Source organism: Camelus ferus, chromosome 24 (assembly GCF_009834535.1).
Source record: "Camelus ferus isolate YT-003-E chromosome 24, BCGSAC_Cfer_1.0, whole genome shotgun sequence".
Lineage (NCBI taxonomy): Eukaryota > Metazoa > Chordata > Mammalia > Artiodactyla > Camelidae > Camelus > Camelus ferus.
The window spans coordinates 17,872,432-17,892,013 of record NC_045719.1 but is presented as its reverse complement, the minus strand read 5'-3'; the positions used below and the strand labels follow the sequence as shown (position 1 = coordinate 17,892,013).

Below are 19,582 nucleotides of genomic sequence, written 5' to 3'. Positions count from 1 at the left end.
GCCCTGTGGACCTCTCATGGTGATCAGCATGGAGACACTTACTATGGATGGTCACTGAACGGATTGGCAAGAACTGGGAGATGACCTGAGAGATCTCCCCATGCTGCAGATAAGAAAGAGGAGGTCCAGAGAGGCCAAGATCACACAACCTGTCAATAAGAACTCCGGTCTCCTCATGTCCAGGCCAGAGTCCTCTCTACCAGGCCAGGGAACACCATGAACTTGAAGCAGGATCTGACTTCGTTTCCTTGCTCCACCATCACTGCACGTTCCTTCTAAGCAACACTTCCCTGAAGTGTGCTTCTCAGTCCTCCTTGAACATGGAACAGACAAGATGATACCATCTGCACAGCCCACTAGAGCATCGGACAAGGCTGTGTGTGGCTCCAGGAGACCTGCCCAGCACCCCAGTCACCCTGGACCTGCCCAGTTGCCCTGAGGAGAATCAGAATCTTGACACAGGTGTGACTGGTTTGTGGCAAATAGTTAGAAACTTCTGTATTGAGGTTTAGATAAGAGGCAGGCATGTAAACTGCACATGACATAGTATAATTAAACGAAAAAAATATTTTATAGAAACACTGTGTTAAACTGACGACAGAAAAAGGGCCCCTTTGGGCTCTACCTACATCCCTGTGTCAGCGAATACTCCAACCAGAGTCTGAACTTGGCTTCACAGTGACTCACACTTTCTGTTCACTCTAAGGCTGTTTCTAAAGTTACCAAGGGCCCAAGGCGAGATCTGAAATTTTTCAATTAGTGATCATAATCGGTTAAGACATACATCTGATCAACTGAAGCAGTGATTTCATTCAGAAATAGAGTTTTGTTATCTACCAAATTAAAAAAAATACATATTCCCTCAAGATTTTTGCCAACCAAGAGAATGAAAAGATAGAGCCCAGCTGTTGCTCTGATGTTTCCATGGTGAGAACCCAAAGTTAGACGGGGAAGTGTTTATTGTCCTTGTAACACTCAGAGTTTAGAAGGAGCATAAATACAGGCCACGGATACCGAATAGACCTGAGAACTGGACAACTGGCCAGAACCTTAACGCACAAGCCATTATCTTGCTATTTTGTTTTAGAATGAAATACTAATGGATCTGGCACGTTATTTCTGCTGAAAACCACAGAGCTGTTTCATATGACGGAATTCCAGTCTGCACAGCATAAACATAACTACGGACTACGAGGTGTCTCACTGCTTTCTTTTGTGTGGTACTTTGATTTTTCATTTTAAAAGGACTTATTTTTCCCCCCAAGCCGGAGATACTATTATATTGCCTTAAATGGCTCTTAGAGGTCTGAGACAGCAGAAGAGAAACCAGGATGAAGGCAGACGGGAATTCTCTGTGAGCTTCTGGAAGCAGCAGGGCCACCAGGCACAGATTTCAAGATGACGGCGTCCAGAGGTGAAAACAGCCCCGGCTTGTGTCTGGCTTGGCTCCATCCTGAGACCCAGGGGCTCTCCTACCTCACTCATAAAATAAACAGCAGAACAGGAGCCTCCATCTCTGGTGGTCTCTGATAGCTGAAGAAACGAAACTGTATGGACATCGACAAGTTCTCTCATTTCCAGAAGTTGTACAATTATTAGTCTAACGTGTGCTGTCTAGTCAAGCTTGCTTTTAAATGGTTCAAATAATGGCACTTCTTACACTCATTCTGTCTTATGCTTTCACAAACAGGAAGGGAAGGACACTAAAGAGTGAAGGACTCCTAGTCAGAAACGAAAGACACATGATCTGTGAGTCTTTTAGAGGCAGATAACAAATTCGTAACTACCACGAGGAAGCCAGCCCTGTTTCAGAGTCTGTGAACAGGAACAGCTTTCTAACTCATGACTCAGTTTGATTCCAGAACTCTAACTGCCTTTTCACATGCTTTGGACTTCAATACGCCACAATCAACTCACAATATGGTAATGAAATACGGGTAATTGACACCTAGAGATAAACTCCAGATCTTACATGTTAGCCACGGTTCTTCCCAACAACCTCATTTTCTATCTTCAACCCCCTCAATTCATGCCCCCAAATTACCAAGCCACCCCATGGACTTCTCTGGGTAGCATTTACTTCCTACTCCATCAACCGTCTGCTGGTGGAGATGCCAAAGAAGAATGAATTGTATGAGAAGGAACTAACAGGATACGAATTACAGCAGAAGAGCAGCAAAGGGCCAGAATTATCTATGAAGACCGTCACCAAAGGCACTGGACACACGTTGTCACGTACACTCATCCAGTTTCCACCGTGTCTCAGCTTTGGGCTCAGCTTGGTTCAGGAGGGTCATCCTGGGAGATCCACAGGGAGGTCTACTGACTCTACAATGTGTGCCTCAGACTCTCCACGTCTCTCCGTGGCCAACAGTAATCTCCAGCCTAGACATCCTCACCCTTGTGACAAGTTATCTGAAGAGGGGAATGCTCAAGTCCTATTGTCAGAAACTGTATCCAGCTCTTTCGGGGTGTGAACTGAGCATGTGTCTACAAGGCACAGGACCACTGCCCCAGGCCAGGCTACTAACGTTTCTGTGGTTCTACCGCCCACTGTCCCTGTCTCCATCCTCCGTCGCCTCCCGTTCGGTCCCCACCAGGCAGACTGGCACCTCCTGAGATGTGCACGCTGAGCCCGGGACACCCAACAGCACCCTGACTCTGCAGCCTCTGGTTTCCACAGCCCTGCCTGACTTGACCCGCTTACCACGCGACCTCATCTCACCACCGCGCCACCTCTGTCCCCTCCACACTCCATAACCTTGTCTCTCGATAATCCTGTCACCTTGGTACACCAAGCCCTTTCCTCCCTCTGCCCTTGAACGTGGCCTTCCCTCGGCCCAGGGAGCCCTTCTCACCCTTCAGGATTCAGCCTAAATGCCGAGGAGGCTTTTTGGACCCCCCCACCACCACCACCACCGCCACATCCCTATCCCACTCTCCTCTGTTTAAATTAAAAGAAATCATTTAAAAATTAATATTTAATTACAAGAATGCATATTCCCTTTGAAAAAGTATAATATTACTTCAAAAAATTAAGTCCCCTTGACCAGAGGTAGCCATGGCTATAACTTCGGTGGGTAGTATTTTTAACATGTTTTACTCTACGTCCTTTTACACAGCCACCGGGGTGGCTGGGATGCTGGTACTTCTGGTACGATGCATCTCTTTTGCCGCAAGCTGCATCCCATCTATGGCTATGCTTGTTTCCCTTACCTGGTCCACCCCAGTTTGCTGTTCTAAGTGATGCCGTAATGCCAGCCCCTGCACATGTCCTCGGACAATGCACATTCTCCTCAAGGGCATGTCCTTACACCCTTGCTGCCTACACACAGCCCCGCCCGCTCCCTTCAAAGCCGTCTTCCAAAGCTACGCACCTTTACTTGCTACAATATTTACGTGCACCTTGTCTTAGGCGGCTGGAAGCTTCATGAGGGTCATGCTTACCACTGCATCCCCAATTACAGGCTGAGGGAACAAGGAATGAAAGGAACAAGGAATGAAAGAAACAAGGCATGTGTTCTCCTTTAGCTGCTTTTCTTGCCTCAACAAACTCAGGACGATAGTCATTATCTCAAAGTTCACAGAATGTCAGGACTGACTAAGAAGTCTGTCGCTCTAAGGTTACGGTGATGTAACGTGCTCAGCAGCGGGGTTTCTCTCCTAGAGATTTGGTGGTTTGCTCACGCACTCATGGACGTGAGCGATTACAGATGTGGACCCGGGTCCCAGCCACGTTCTAACAAACCCAAAGACACTTCATCTCTGTTTTGTGATTTTTTTCTCCCCTTTTCACAATCAAAATTATTTACTCTTCTAATTCAAAGTCAATTTTACAAAGCTTGTTACAAGTGAAAAATATAGACATAAGCATAGAAAAAAAAATACCTTCTCAAGTCCAGTAAGTCAGTATTCGCTTCACTGCGGAAGGCCAGCCATTGGCATGAAGCCACGACATCCTCCACACTCTCCCCCGTCCCGTCCCAAGACCTCTAGAGACAAAGGCCGGCACACAGCAGGCCCTGACGGGCCACTTTCTTGGGGGGGCGGTGGGGGGGGGGCTCATCTCTAGTCAATGTTTAATTTCATGTTTATAAAACCAGAACTGCGTGACTGGAAAAAGAAAACCTCAGGAATGAAATGATTTCTCTGGGGCAAATGTGAATACTGTAACTGAGTATTCCTGAAGGGTGATTAATTGTCTCTGAATTCCTCACGGAGCTATTGTGTCTCTGGGAAGCATGCTCTGCCAGGATGCTCAGAAGGGGTGTGGGCCGCAGATGCACATCCCAGATGTGTCCAGGCTTCCTTGCATTCTAAGGGCAGGCTTCCCTCTTCTTGGCTTGGCGCTGCCTCCCTGGGTCTCTCCAGGGACAGCAGGCACTGGGATTGGGCTGTAGTCACTCATTTATTCTAGTTATTTAACAAACTCGGTTCTGGGTACTCTTGCACAAAGGTTACAAGGTTCACTCCTTAACTCCTTGCAGGAACTGCTGAGGTAGGTACCATTATTGCCCCCTTCACAGCTGAGGAGCTGAGGCACAGAGAGGTTACGGACTTTGCCCAGAGTCACAGAGCTATAAGCCGGGACCTGAACCCAGGTAGTCCAACTCTAGGATCCAAGCTCCTAACCATGATGCTCTGCTACCTCTGCTACGATCGTCTCTTTGTGGCTGGAAATAAATGCCTCTTCTCTTTAAGGGTTGGAAGAAGCTATTCATTCATCTTTCCTCCCTTCAGATTCTTTTCCTGTATTCAGGTATACAGGGAGTCTGCCAGCTCTCATTCCTTGCCCATCTCACCAAGGCCCCATTCCACCGAGGGGAGAATCAATGACACCTTGATGTAGACAGATGTGGACCACAACTACGGCCCATGTTAATTCTGATCAGTCTCGCTTAGAAATAAATGTTTTTTTCAACATAAATACTATGCTTTTGTGATCACTGTCAGCTCACTGAGCACATGCGTGAGACAAGAATGACATTAGGCCAGACCTCTCTTTCTTTGGGTCTCTCCTCTTCAATTTCCAAGGCCTATTCCAAAGGGGCCCCTTGCAAAATGTTTCACCAGCATCACCTTTGCCCACTATAAGCTCCTTTTTGGCCATGTCAGATTTGACCTCTTCAGCCTACATTTCGAGGGCTTTATATACAACCTTCATTACTGAAGACTTATTACCCGGCTCCCTCTACAGACCTTTGTCAGAGACAATCTCATTGCTCCTCTCATGATTGGATTTAATCAGCTCAGTGTAGTCATCATTAGAAAGCCCCTGCTCCATTTCCAGAGGGGTTCTGGGAATTGCACAGGATATAAAGAGAGATGCTTGTTCTCTAAAAGGACCACTCGCATGAGCTCCCAACAAAATCAACTCCACCAGAAAGGGCTGTGAACGGTCAGGACGTGGATGGGAAGGTGCGTATCATAGGAAACAGGGCGACTGCAAAGGACAAGGGCAAGAAGAAAATTCCTGAAGCAAGACAAAGATTTCACTAGAAACAAGAACCTTTCCTTCTCTTTGAAGTGTGTTCACCACTCCCACAGTAAAGGGCTTGTCTCTTCCTGAAACACCACACCAAGTAAAGCCCCTCTCGCTTGAGAAGCATTCACATTTGAAGACAACCAATTTCAAGGTTCATTGACTTGGGAAGTAAGTGAATTTCTCAGTGTCAATTTCAGGAAATGTGAATTCTGTACATCGTCCATCCGCTTCTCTCCTCATTTGGTTTGTTTTCGCCTAGGCTTCAGCCCTCACCTGCAGGTGCCTGGGTTCCAGAAGTGTCTGTCCAACTGCCTGTGGGAAGTTCTATCTTGATCCAGACACTTCAAATGTAAAATGCCCCAAGCTGACTCAGGGACCTTATAGCCATCCCATGACTCTCAGTTAGTGGTGGCCTGGGGGTCACCCCAGGCTCCTTCCTCTCTCTCACCACACAGTCCAGTCACCGTCCTACAAATGGTGTCCACCTGTATCTCAACACCTCCTCCTACTTGCCATTCTCTGCACCACTGCCTGAGTTGGGCCTTCCCACCTCTCTCCTGACTGTCGCTCAGACCTCACCACACTCCCTGTCTGCTGTCTGTTGGCTCTCCTCCATCACGCTCGCCGTGATGTCCCCAGAGCGGTCTTGCTGAAACACAACCCCAATCCCACTTCCTCATTTGGAATTCATCAGTAGCTCTGTTCAGTTTTAAAGATAACATTTTGCCATTTTCTTCAGAATCTAGAACGATTCCCAAATTCTATACGGCCAAGTACAAACCCCAAAGACATCTGCAATCTGGTCACAGTGACTCTTTGAGAAATCAGAAGTCCTGCCCCAGAAACCAGCAGGAGCTTTGCAAAGGGACTTCCTCCTCGTGCCTTTGGCTTCTGTCCTTTCTCGGTGTAGGATCTCTCGGTTCTAAGCCCTTGCTCTTTTCTCTGCCCCCGTCTCACCCCCAACCCCTGTGATCTCCCCTCTTATCCGCCCTTTTTTGTTCGATACCCAGGAAACCAGTAACAGCTTCTTGGACTTTAAATGGTAAACCTCAATTGCTGGCTGTATTTTAATCATACCTAGCCGAGGAGGTCACATCCCTTGTTGGTGAATCCCATTCATAACGAATCATAACATCAGATAAATCTTCCCAAGTAGCTACTTGCCGCTCGTGGTACCAGCGGTTGTTAATCTAGTTGTTGTGAAATCCTCTAGCATGTTTATGCCAGTGCTCAGACTCTTCCCTCCAGTTCACGTCCATATTTATTGAACAATTACCTGCTTTATGAGAACAATATCCGGGAAAGCTCCAGGGCATGGAGTAACTATAGTAACAACATGAAGCTAAGCACACATTTGTGCTGCCTCCCCAGACTCCCCTACCCACCACTCTATTAAAGAGGCACCATCACCCTGAGGTTACGGCAGAGGAGACTAAGGCCAAGCCTGGAGAAGAAAAGAGGACTGTGGCAGCGGGAACCACGCCCGTGCCCCCAACAGCCTCAGTGGCTGCTCCTGTACTGCACTTGGCCGACCCTCCCCGGGGAGCCAGGACTAAGGTCACCCGAGTCATCAGTTGTGTGGGTTAACACCCTTTATACAACACCTACAGTAACAGAGAAGAACAAACGTGACTCCGTGTTGGATCTGTTCCTTTAGCTCCAACCTCTATGCTCAGTTGCCTGTGCTTAGTCATGCTGACTCTGCACCTTTTGTAAAAGAAATTGTCTATAGCCTGAAATATACATAAGTGCCCATTCTAAAAGATGTACCTTTAAAAGTATACATTTTCCATTCATATAGAGATAAAGAGTTGCAGAACAGAGAGAGTGACATTTGTCTTGCTGGAGGTTTACAGGGACACCATGACCAGACCTACGTGGACAGCTGTAAGAACAAAGGGTTATGATGTCCCCTCTGTCTCACTGGCACCAAGAAGTTTGCAACAACCAGCCCCAACCTCTCTCCTTTTAGTTTAAAAGAAGCCTGTACTCTAACTCAGGTAGGATGGTTCTTTGGACACTAGTCCATGATCTTCTCTGTCTGCTGGCTTTCCAAAAAAAGTCACTATTCCTTTCTCAAATACCCCATCTCGATCTACTGGCCTGTCGTATGGCAAGCTTGGACTTGGTAATACTGCTAGTTACATAATATGTTTTTTGCTTGCAAATCCATTGTTCATTGCCAACTACTTCCCAGAAAGACAGAGCTAGGGCTACTCTCTGCTGCAGATCCTGCAGCCAACGGGGGAATGAAATCTGTAAGCCCTGTGGACACGTTGTGAGACCAACCAGAGGGCAAGGCACTTCGCTGGAACTCAGCATCCAAACATGTCTCCCTTCTGTCCAAATGCAGGAAGATGGGGTCACCCACACTGCATGGTTTCACAGTTAGGCTCCCCCATTTGCCCACTGGCTCCCGTGTCTGGTGGAGAGGTGCCAACACCCTTTCCTACCCCTGCAGGGAAATAGAAAAGCATACTCTTTCCAGTTGCCTCCCTCCAGCTCCCACCCCAGAGGCTGAGCCCCAAGGCTTGGGCCCCTCCTCCCATCACCCACTGGGTCACTAATCGGTGCACATCAGGCATGAGCCCCCAGAAGGTGAGGACAGCTGAGCCTCTGAAAACAGACAGTTAACTGTGCCTTCTTCTCAGCTGTGAGTTTTTGTTCTCTATACCTTCCTTCTCTCCTGCCCCCATCACCGAGATTACAGCCGGTTAGTCATGATTAACTGCAAAGGCTCGTTCCAGTGCCATGGTTATTACTCTGAGTAGTTTCGGAACTCCCTGTTAGGCACTGTCCTCGGTACCAATTTAGGAGAACAACAAGAGAATCAGCATGATTATCTCAGGATCAAAATCTATAAACAACACAGCTCACTAGGATTACCAAGCTCCAGCAAACACTCGCTCTAAATGATTTTTTGCTTTCTCAACAAATTGAATTCATCCCAAAAAGAGAAAAGCTTGTTACTACAAAACACATTCTATAGATTCAGAGACTAGTTCCAGGGATGTCTGACTCTGAGTGTAGACTCTGGACTAGGGCTGTCTGGTATGGGTTCAAACCCAGCTGTGCCAACTACCACTGCTGAGATCTGGAGCAAGTTCTTTAAACTCTCCATGCCTCAGCTTCATCATCTGTTAAATGGGTAGATGCTACATTCTTCATGGAATTCACAACACATGTAAATTTGCTTAACACAACAGCCACCATAAAGTACGTGCTCCATGAATGCTGGCTCCTGCTATCACTAAGCTACTACTACTCACCTCCTGGACAGTGAAGGGAGAGGAGCAGAGAATTCTCCCAGAACAACACTGAGAGGCTGCAGTTAGAAAGAGGACACACTTTCCTGAGTGAGCATGACACCTAAGAGGCTACACAGGGAAAGACGAACAGATTGGACACTATAACAATATATTTCATGCATACATCAAGAGATGCCTTAAATTAACTTCAAAGATAGTTAAAATATAGGGAGAAAAATACATGTGACACAGGTGTCCAAAAGTCAGTATCTGTACTGTATACAGAATACTTATATTCTCTCTGCTTTTGCAACAGAGATTTTCCATATCAAAAATAGAATAGCTATCCATCAATTAAAGCAGACAAACCATTCAGGATACAAGTGAGCCAAGGATGTAAACAGACAATACTCAGGAAAGGAAATGTCAACAGCCAACGAAGCAATGAGAGATGAACAATCTCAGCAGCAATTAAAAGTGCATATTAAAATACTGAGGCACCACACTGCACTTTTGAAAAGTACAAAAATTCTGAAAAACACTTAACATCCAATGCTGGTGATGACATAGGAAAATGGTCAATCATAGGCTGATGGTGGAACAGCAAAATTGATATGGCCTTTTAGAGAGCAATGTGGTTGACACCAATAGTTAATGTAATATAAAATGTAAGTGTCCTATAATCTAGAATTCCAGAGAATTAGAATCTCTCCTAAAAGAATGCTAATACATATACAAAACATATGTGTGTGTATGTGTATGTGTGTATGTTCATTACAGAAAGTTTATTAGGGAAAAAAACTGAGATCAAACCATAGCAAAATGAATCAAGGCATTAAGGTATTATGGTACAGTCTTAGAATACTAAGCAATAATTTTTTTAAATGTATCAACAAAAAATCTAGAAGGAATGATATAGGAGAATGGCAACACGTTTTTGATAATTGCTTACTAATTGCCAAGTACACAGTATATTTGTTTTATGTCTGCAGAATCACAGAGGGGGAAAAAAAGGTAGTTTAACAAAACTGTGAAGGGCAGAGACTCTGGATCCAGACCACTTGACCTCTAAACCCAGCTCCACGTATATTAGCTGTGGGACTCTGGACAAGTGACTTCAACGCCCTGTGCCTCAGTTTCTCCTCCTGTCACACGGAGGCAGTAATAGTGCCTGCCTCATGGGGTAACAGTGAAAGATGGAGCTAGTACACTGACGTTCTTAGCATAATGCCTGGCAGACGACTAAGTGCTCAGGAAGTCACTTGAGAACATAAAGAGCTGCTTTTTATCCTGTGCCCACTATGTGCCAGGGGCCATCTCTAAAACGACCCGTGGCTATGAGTGGTGGAGCCAAGCACCTCCTTCCTATGCCCTGTACCGCAGTGCTGCCACATGCCAGGCTGGTGAGAATGTGTGCAGACTGAGGGTTTCTCTGCTCCTGAGGATCCGTAACCTCCACCACCAGGCATGGACTGAGCTTCTGCTGCTGGTGTCCACGCTCTGTCCCCAACCATAACCTGCTGGACTCCTCCCTGCAGGGCAGGTGGGCGAGCTATCCACTGACCAGCACCCGGGACCTGTGGCCCATCCAAGGCTTGGTCCCTCCTGGTTTCCCTTCTCTAGGACCACAAGGCCAGGCCACATCTTCTCTCTGCTGCTTGAGGGTCAGGCATGTCTGTAGGTCAAACTGCTGCAGCCCATCCTCCCCCCACCCAGCTGCAAGCTCCAGGCCTGGCCACAGCCCTAGACTCTCCATCAGGCTGTTTACCTTCTTATCACTTTCAGTTTATTCTAATGAGAACTTCTATGCAACGTATATTAAGCCTCTTTTTTTTCTTGCTTAGACCAGATTCATTAAAAGAAGGGAAAAAAAACCAGTTTTGACTTGGGAAATTTACAACAGTTGGAGGAGATTAGTCACGATTTGAAATAAATATTAATATAAGGTATATCAGTTATCTACTGCTGCCTAGCAGACCAGCCCAAGTAGAGTGACTTAATACTGCCATTAATTTGACTCATGCTATAGTTTGGAAAATCGGGCTGGATTCAGCAAAGAATGTGTTTTACCCTTGACTGAATTCTCTCATGCATCATATTAAGCCTCCTTTCCTTATTTTTATCCCTCATCTAACCTCCATGGACAAAACAGCAATTCTTGAATTGCACTTTTTCACTTTTTGACCATCAGCAGATGACACCACGAGCCCAGAGGAGGGTGTCCACGGCTGCTCCTCAGTGCGGAGTTCTCAGCTCCCCCTGAACATCTGGGAACTCTGGGTGGACAGAGGCGGCTCTAGTGAGCTTGTCCCCTTGTTCCTCGTTCTCCCATCAAGCCTGGCTGCACACTGGCACACCTTCTGTTATATGACCATTGCTCAGTCCTGCCATTTTGTTTATGCTGGTGTCACATTCCATTATGTCAATTTTTTTTTTTTTTTTTTTGGAAAGTGACAGACATGAAGCTGTTTAGAACTGGATACCCTGGCCATTTTGGTGACTGAGAAAAGCATGAGATTTAGTCAAACCTTTGGTTCCCAAAGAGAGTTCAGCATATTCCCTGAGAATGAGACATGTAAAACTTGGCTAAATGGGGTTAAAACAAACCCAAAACAAATCAAGAAAGGGACTCTACTGTACTATCCACGTAGTAGCCCAGAAATTTAAAAATTATATTCCCCCCCCAAAAAAAATCTATTTTGACCCAGGCACATGAGTATTTAAGGTAGGTCCAAAGAGTTCAAGAAAGCTAACCCCCTTCTAAGAGTCAAAAGACTCCCTCCCTTGGCACGGTTCCCAAGAAGGAGGTGAAAACTACAGCCAATCACTCGCCTTCCTGTTCAGAGGGCTTTCTTGGATTCAGCACTATTGACATTTTAGAACAGATAACACTTTGTTGGGTGGGCAGGTTAGGGGGGCTGTCCTTTTCCATGTAGAATATTTAGCAGCATCCCTGAACTCACCTACCAGATGCCGAGAGCACCCTCCACCCCAGTTATGCCAACCAAACGTGTGTCACAGTATTGCCAAATGTCCTCGAGGGATAAAAACACTTCTTGTTGAAGACCACTGCCCACGGGACCACTGGGACTGATCCCAGCCTGCCTCCACCTCCCCTCCCCGAGCAGCCCCAACTTTCCTGGACTCACTGCCAAACCCCCTACCTCCCTGCTGGCTCTCTGTGTGCCCCCGTCTGACTCATCTCCTGCCCTCCCCGACCCACTCCATCTTCGACTGGGGACTCACGAGCAGCCATCAGCAAGAGTCTCCATGTCTTCATCGATGATTCCCTGCTCTAACCCTGGACTTAAGGACGTGGTCCCTAACAGCCGTCTCACACAGCAGGATGGGTTCTTCCCTCTTACTCCTCTTTGCCAACCCTGGACCACTTCCCCCAGACTTCCCTCAAGCCCCTTAGAACATGGGTTGGCAAGACTATGGGCCAAGTCTGGCCCACCACCTGTTTTGGTACAGTCTGTCAGCTAAGCATGGTTTTCACATTTTTTAATGGTTGGGGGAAAAAAAGTCTAAAGAATCTTCCACTACATGTAAAACTCAAATCTCAGGGTCCATAAATAAAGTTTCACTGGAAGGCAGCCATGCTCATTCGCCTACCTGTTGTCCTTGGCTGCTTTTATGCTACAAAGGCAAGAATTCAGTTGCACAGTTGCAGCAAAGACCATCTGGCCTGCAAAGCTTAACATATTTATTATCTGGCCCTTGACAGAGAGTTTCCAACCCAGGCCTCTGACACGTGGGAGCAGTCTGTACCATCCACTCCCAATCTGTTGTCATCATCCACTGCCCGCCACGTCACTCTTCCGTATGTACTGAAATGCACGCGTGACTGAAAGCTAGATGGCGCAACTGCTGACGTCAGTGACAAAATGAAGTTCAGAGCTACCTCTGTGGGCTGGGATGCTGTGTGGAGATCAACAGGATGAAACTGGAAGTTCACGTGTTATAAAGTCCCATGCCACGCTCATCCCAGAAAGACTGACATACAAGAGCAGGAAGATGACCTGGTGTGTGCTGACAGAGGTCAGAACCAGGATGAACAGAGAAACATCATAGGGAAATTTTATCCATACAACTGAAATGCTAAGCAATAATAGAGCTGTAACGTTACCGAGCACATTTAGGTCAGATGACTTTCACAACGAGCGGAAAAGTTCAAGGAGAGGATGGGGTGCTTCAGGGAGGAGAGTGTCTTGAGCCTGAGGGCACAGGAAAGCACTCCTGCTCTGGGCTAGACAACCCCGAAGACTTTTTAGTCCAAACATTAGAGACGATTAAAATTTAAACCAGAGTTACTGGCTTCTTGGCTGATTAGATGCTAACTAATAATTTTCTTGGTAAAATATGAAAGCATCCAACATTTCTCTTCCTTCCAATCAAATCTGTAGATTTTAATTGCAAAGATAAAACTCAGTATGGCACACACAGTCACAAAAGGTACATGTGGGTGGCAGGTGACCAATACACTCATACCTTATTTGGTAAATACTTGGCGTGGGGTTCTACTTTTTTAGAAGCTAAAGCAAAGCAATGTGAGTTTACAGCCTTATTAGTCCTCAGAATTGAAGCACACAGCCTGGCAGGCCTTGGTCTGTAAGAAGACTTGGCAGATTTTTTTTCTTTTTGATTCTCTTCGAATTTTCATATTTACTTGACTAAAAATACATGGGAGTTTGGGATTGGCAGATATAAACTACTAAGTAGAGAACAGATAAACAACAAGGTCCCACTGTATATAGCACAGGGAACTATTCTCAATGGCTTTAGTAACCTATAATAAAAAAGAAATATAAATATATATATACGTGTGTGTATATATATATACACACACACACACACTATGCTGTACACCAGAAAGTAATACAACATTGTAAATCAACTATCCTTCAATTAAAAAAATACATTTAAAAATACACACCTACATAGTATTTAAGTCAAATTGCCTCTCTAAAAAGTCAGACGTGAAAATCTCACTCAGGGACTACGTTTAGGAACGGTAAGTTGGGAAACGATTGTGTATGATTCAGACACTGAGAAGCAAAGGCCAAAGACTTGGATTCCCCCCCGTGACTCAGCCCCCTCGTCCTGCGATGCGTCACATGGCGCCAACCCCCCAACTGTCTTCTCATTTGTAATGGGAAGATAAGAACACTTGTCTTGCCTAGACCCTGCAGAGAATCATCATGAGAGTTCAAGAGACACAGAAGGACCATCTGCGTGCAGAGTGCTATATATCTTTTAGGACAACATGAATCTCTTTCCAACCTATAACATAGTTCCATCTTCTTTTCCAAAGTACTGGCATTCATTGGATCACAGAGTTACAAAATCTAGCCTAAAATTCCTCCTACGCGGCGGAGGCAGAGCGGCGGAGGCAGGCAGTGTTGCTACGAGTTCGCAGTAAGGAGGGCCAGAATGTTCACAGAGATGAAGAGTAATCTAGGTCAGGCATGCATCTGTGTCTTTCCAGGTCCACAGGGAATCGAACACAATGAACTTCTTGATTCTAAGGTAGTGTTTGGAGGCACAGATGTTGGGCAGGTGACTCAGCTCTACGTGCAGGAATTGTTTCCCAGCTTCCTTCTCGCCACCCTGCCTCTCTGCCCTACTCCTGCCTCTGCCAAAATTATACTGTCATTCTGGGGCCACAGGGGCAAAAATCCCTTCAACAGGCTTCGCGGATGAAGCCCCTTCATAATCATCAATCTTGAACCCGTTATCTTTCTTTATAAGCGGGAAAGTGGATTTTTCTAAAACAAATGCTATGAAATATACATCGAAGTAATAATTTCAGTAAAATGAAAATCAGTCGTATTTGGAAACACCGAGACAGCAGCATTTGGAGGAGCACGTGCAGCCTCCCATTCCAGATCCCACCAAGCCCAGAGCCTCGAAACCGTCAACTATGCCCAGGATGGTCCACCCCACTGCTGTTACCTTTGCCGACATATCACAAGGTGTTGTCACCTGAACTCACAACACACAGGCCTTTGAGACATGTGACAGCAAGAAACAGAAAAGAAACAAACTTGACATCAGTCAGCCAGAGCAGAAGAACGCCGAGATCTACTGACAAGGCCCCCTAACTCCCGCCCTTAGCATCTTCGGTGGTTTTAAGTAGAGATTTTTCATCCCAGGGTGTACACTTTGCTCAACTCTCCCGATGTCATTTTCTCAAGCAATTAGCCAGAAGCAGCACCAGAGAGTGCTTCCAGGGCCCTTCGAGCATTGCTTGAGTTTCCTGAAGATGTTAGATCACTAAGTTCAGTGTTCACAGTGGACTCTCTCACTCCTCAATCTGTTCAGAAGTTCTGGTCTTCTTTTCACTAAAATAGAGCTTGTGGTATGCAGACTCTTAGAAATAGCAAAACCAACACTGAAAGCGAGGGGACAGAGAAGAAAGATCCAGGGAAGGACACTGAGGAGGAACAATCAGAGAGGTACCCTGGAGACATTCAGAGACATAGTTACCAGGAGTAAACTGTACAGAAGCCACATACAAGCAGAGTCTCATGACCACCACAATCATTCTTTTATGATGCTCGCGTAACAGTGTTGTCCAAGTTGATAGGGATGGCAAAAAAAAGGGGGAGAAAGAGGAAGAGGGGGAAGGATGAGGGAGAAAAAGGAAGAGGGGAGAAAGCTGAAGGGGGAGACCAATCCTACTTACAAAAATTTGTGCAAAAATCCTAAATAAATTAGTATCGAACAGGATTCCAACAGCACATTTCAGAAAAGAACACATCACGACCAAGTGGGTTATATTCCAGGAACGCAAGATGGTCAAAGGATAAAAAGAAATGAATTAAACAAACAACTTAAAAATCCAGAAAAAGAACAAAGTAAACTAAACAGAAGATGAAACAAAGGTGTCAACATGGACCATGCCTGGCACGTCACTGTCAGACTGAGGTCCTCCTCCTCCTTCTGCAATAGGAGGCACCCAAAGGCACAGGCTGGCTCATGCTCCAGTGACCCCACGACTACCAGACTGCTCTGGGCACTTCCTGGTAGTGGCGGGGGTAGGTGTTTCCTTCGGGAGGGAGAGGAAGGGACATATCTTGATCACTCTCTTAACTCATCCCACTTATTCTGCATTATAAGCTCTTCACCATGCAGCCTCCTGACCCACATCTGGCTCCCAGGTGGATCTCCATGATGGGGAACAATGCTCCAGCCAAATGATGTGAGCAGGCTTCTGCCGGCTGGCGGCAGGGAGCCTGCACTGGAATCAGTGCATCGTCAGCCCAGGTGGACCCGGCTGGCATGGACTGGTCCACAGAGCCCCGTCATCCTAGTGAACTGAGAGCATCCATTTAGGACAAGATGAGTGGACGCAGACCCCAGAGCAGCATGGCCGCCCTTTTGCCACACCTCTGTTTTATGGAAGCGCTTCTGAGCTCCTAGAGATTTTGTCCAACTTTCTATTTGGATATATATAATTTCTCATGGGATTGTTAATCTTTCTGTTTCTTCCTATGTCCTTTCTTCATTCTTACTTTCTCCCAGCCCAGATGGGAGGGCCACAAGAATGGAGAGCATACCTTTTCCATTTACATGTGGTCATGACTTCAGATACTCCTGGCCTATAACAGACACTTAACAAAAATGTTTGCTGTATGACTGATGAATAAATGATACATTAGAATTTACTGAAATTATATATATATATACAAAATATATAATAATATTTAATTATAATTTATTCTACTTAACTCAACCTCAACTATATATTGTCATGAGTACCTCAGACTCTAAAAATGTCACATTCACGTGGCTTACCATTTATTTCTAGGCCAAAGTTTTGTGTTTTAGGTTTTCTTCCAGTCGATAAAACACAGCTTTTCTAAATAGATATTAACTGCAATATTGTATAAAAACACAAGTGGGTGAAGAAGAGTTCATGGGGTTAGTGAGATCAAATCTGTGCATGTCACTAGGGCCGTCTCGCCCAAGGGAGTTCCAGGGGCACTGGGTGGTGTTTCAGTGGTAGAGAAGAGGCGGGGAGCTGGTGGGGCAGGGCTGGCCGTGGGCACCTGTGGGGACGTGGCCTCCCTCCCTCTTTTCGGTGTCCTTGCGCCCCCCTGAATGGCTGGGTTACTGCTTACTTTTCGCGGAGATCTCGCACTTGACTGGACTTGAAGCCTGGAGCCGAGGGGGAGCAGGGGCTGGAGGGAGCGGACAGAGGACTCCGGATGCTCTGCACGGAGTGCCTGCGGCTGCGCCTGCGGTCCAGGCCCCGGTGCTCGCCCCCCGAGCCGCCGCCGCCGGAACACACGCTGGCCCTCCTCCGGTCCCGGCGCCCGCTGGGGGGCGGCTCCGCTGTCTCATCGCTGTCCTCGTCCTCGTGCCGGAGCGCCACCTGAAAAAGCAGAGGGCACCCAGTGCAAGATCAGACTTGACAGCCTCTCTTAGCTTTTCAGTCTGGCCCTTCACGAGGATTTAACACTGACTCCTCCCAGCCTGGGGCTTCCGCTTCTCTGCAAGGTTATCAATCACAGGTATCCCAAAGCACAGTCTGCAAACTGAGAGATGCTCGCCACTCACTGCGGATTTTCCCAAATGGATACGAAAGGTCAACCGATGTCAGGGGTAGGTCTGAGAAATAGTTTGTCATTAGCTGGGCTCTTCCCCCTGCGGCCGGGCACTGCCCTTGCCGGGGTCGTTGCTCCTGGCCCACCCTTTGCTCTTCTCTGGGCCAGGAGGCGGCGTCTCCCCGGAAGCCCAGCGGCGGGAAGCCCTGGAGTTCTGCACCATGCCTGAGCTCCCTTCCCAGTGAGGCTGGTCCGAGGAGCACAGCAAAGATTCTGGTCAGAGGCAGGAGCCGCAAGCTCCAGGTGAGCGGAAACGAGTCATCAGCGGGTCTCTGGAGGGGCCTGGTGCAGCAAGACCTGCACCGTGGGCCCCGGGCCACCGCAGCTCCCCGGGGACTGCCCACAGCCTGGGTACCGTGGGGGTGGAGCCTGCAGTTACTCTAGGCAGCCTGCATGTGCAGTCACAAAAATATAGACCAGAAATAGACTAGACCTCTAGGATTAAGGTGTTCTTTTTTTTTTTTTTTTTTTTTAACTTCCTAAGAGCAATGCACACTTGTGCAGAAGAGTAACTGCGTTACACTTGACCACTTCAGCTTTCAGGTGGAAACCTGAGCCAAATGGCCCCACACTCCTACCTCCTTTCAAGGGATATCGCAGCCCTGCTCCTAGTTGGGTGGTGCCCTGTCCAGTTTGGCCATCTCTCAATCTTCCCCATCCTGGATCCTCCAAACAGCCTTCTCCTTTCACATTAACACCAACCATCTGTGCTCCTACACTGATCTCATTACTGGCTCCCAGTCTTCCTAGTCCCAGGTTCTAATCTGTATCTCCAGCTTCTCTAATTATTTTTATGCCTACCTTCTCAAAAGCTAGACCGCCAGAAGAACACAAGCTGTGGACTAGCCCTGTGTGTGGCTGGCTGTGCCACTAGCAGACCAGACGTGACCTGCGTCAAACTGCTGTCTCTTTCTCCTTCACCAAAGGAGCCTCACAGGATCACATTTGTAGGTTTCTGGTAAGAATAACATATCTAATGTATGTAAAGCAGCTAGGGTAGGGCTTTCCCTGTGGCTGGTACTCGATAAACACGACCATTCTTTCCCACCTGTGCCCACAGATGAAAGGGCCTAGGATGCCCATAAATTCCTCTATCATATGAAACTGGTGGGTCAGGCCACCTCGCAGCCCACAGGAACCAGGCCCAACCCAGTCCAGCAGTCTCTCTGACTTGGCACCCAAGGAGTCACATGGTCCCATGTCCCCCAAAAGTGCATATTTTCCAGTCCTGTGGGTGCTCTTGGGCACATTTCACAACTCAGTCAGGACAAGTGAGGGAATGGAGAAGTAATATAAAGTCCCAGATAGCTAACCACACACGACCTGGCTTACACATCGCCTGTCTACACCTGGCTACTGTGAAATCAGTAATCCCCTACGTCCAAGTGTTGGCATTCGTGTTCACATAGCAAGTTGAGCTCGGCAAAGTCGAGGCCAGGCTGGCCACTCTCTTCAGGTTCACAGGGATGGGTGCCTGAGACGCATGACTGTTTCACAGGAGTGCAGCCGCCTTTTATCTGCTCCATCACCAGTTTCCTCCAGCTCGAGCTTTTATGTAAGATCAAGTTAATGAAAATTCTTCTCTCTACGTGCCAGATACATTTTCTAACAATCTCCCAGATAGAGGAAGACAATTTAATAATATTTTGACTATTCTGTTCCCCTAGAATTTACTAGTCAGACATAATTTGTGGAGGTTTGAGGTCAGAATTGATAAAAGCTTAGAAAAAGCTGTTGTTATAAAATCTGGCCGGAAAGTCTATTTCCTGGGGGAACCCTCTGCAGTATCACCGCAAAAATGAAGCAAGAAATTTTACATTTGGTTGATCACTTTTATCATCTCCACTTTCACACTTTAAATGGCATTCTCTGGGCAAAGTCTGAGAATGATTATACACCCAGCAAAGCACAGCATTTTAAAATATCACTAGCCAGTAAGTTTTTCATTTTTGGAAACAAAAACTCTAGACCATGTGGACTTATTCTGACCTGGAGTATTGACTCTGCTTATTACTCACATTTGGAATGATATGATTAGGGGGAAAAGTGGAGTTCAGATATTTCTAATTCCTTGTCTAACCTCAGAGATCCAAGGATCAAACAGCATTCCACTCACAGTTCCTTTCAGAGAAGCACATGGTGTGCACACAAATTAACTGCCTTTTGTCAAGGAAGATGGAGAATTGGAAAGCTTAAGTGAAAAGAAAATCTTGAAAAGTTATCAAAGCAGTGCCATA

The 19,582-nt window shown here is 46.7% G+C and overlaps 1 protein-coding gene across 13 annotated transcripts in view; it reads right to left on the bottom strand.

Moving 5' to 3' along the window:
• The window catches only part of FHOD3 (formin homology 2 domain containing 3), a 411,926-nt gene that overhangs the window by 121,691 nt on the left and 270,653 nt on the right, over positions 1-19,582 (bottom strand). For all 13 annotated transcript variants that reach the window (XM_032467256.1, XM_032467268.1, XM_032467258.1 and 10 more), the window contains exon 10: positions 16,860-17,113. In XM_032467256.1, coding sequence (XP_032323147.1) covers positions 16,860-17,113 — 254 coding nt within the window. The remainder of the gene's footprint in view (positions 1-16,859; positions 17,114-19,582) is intronic.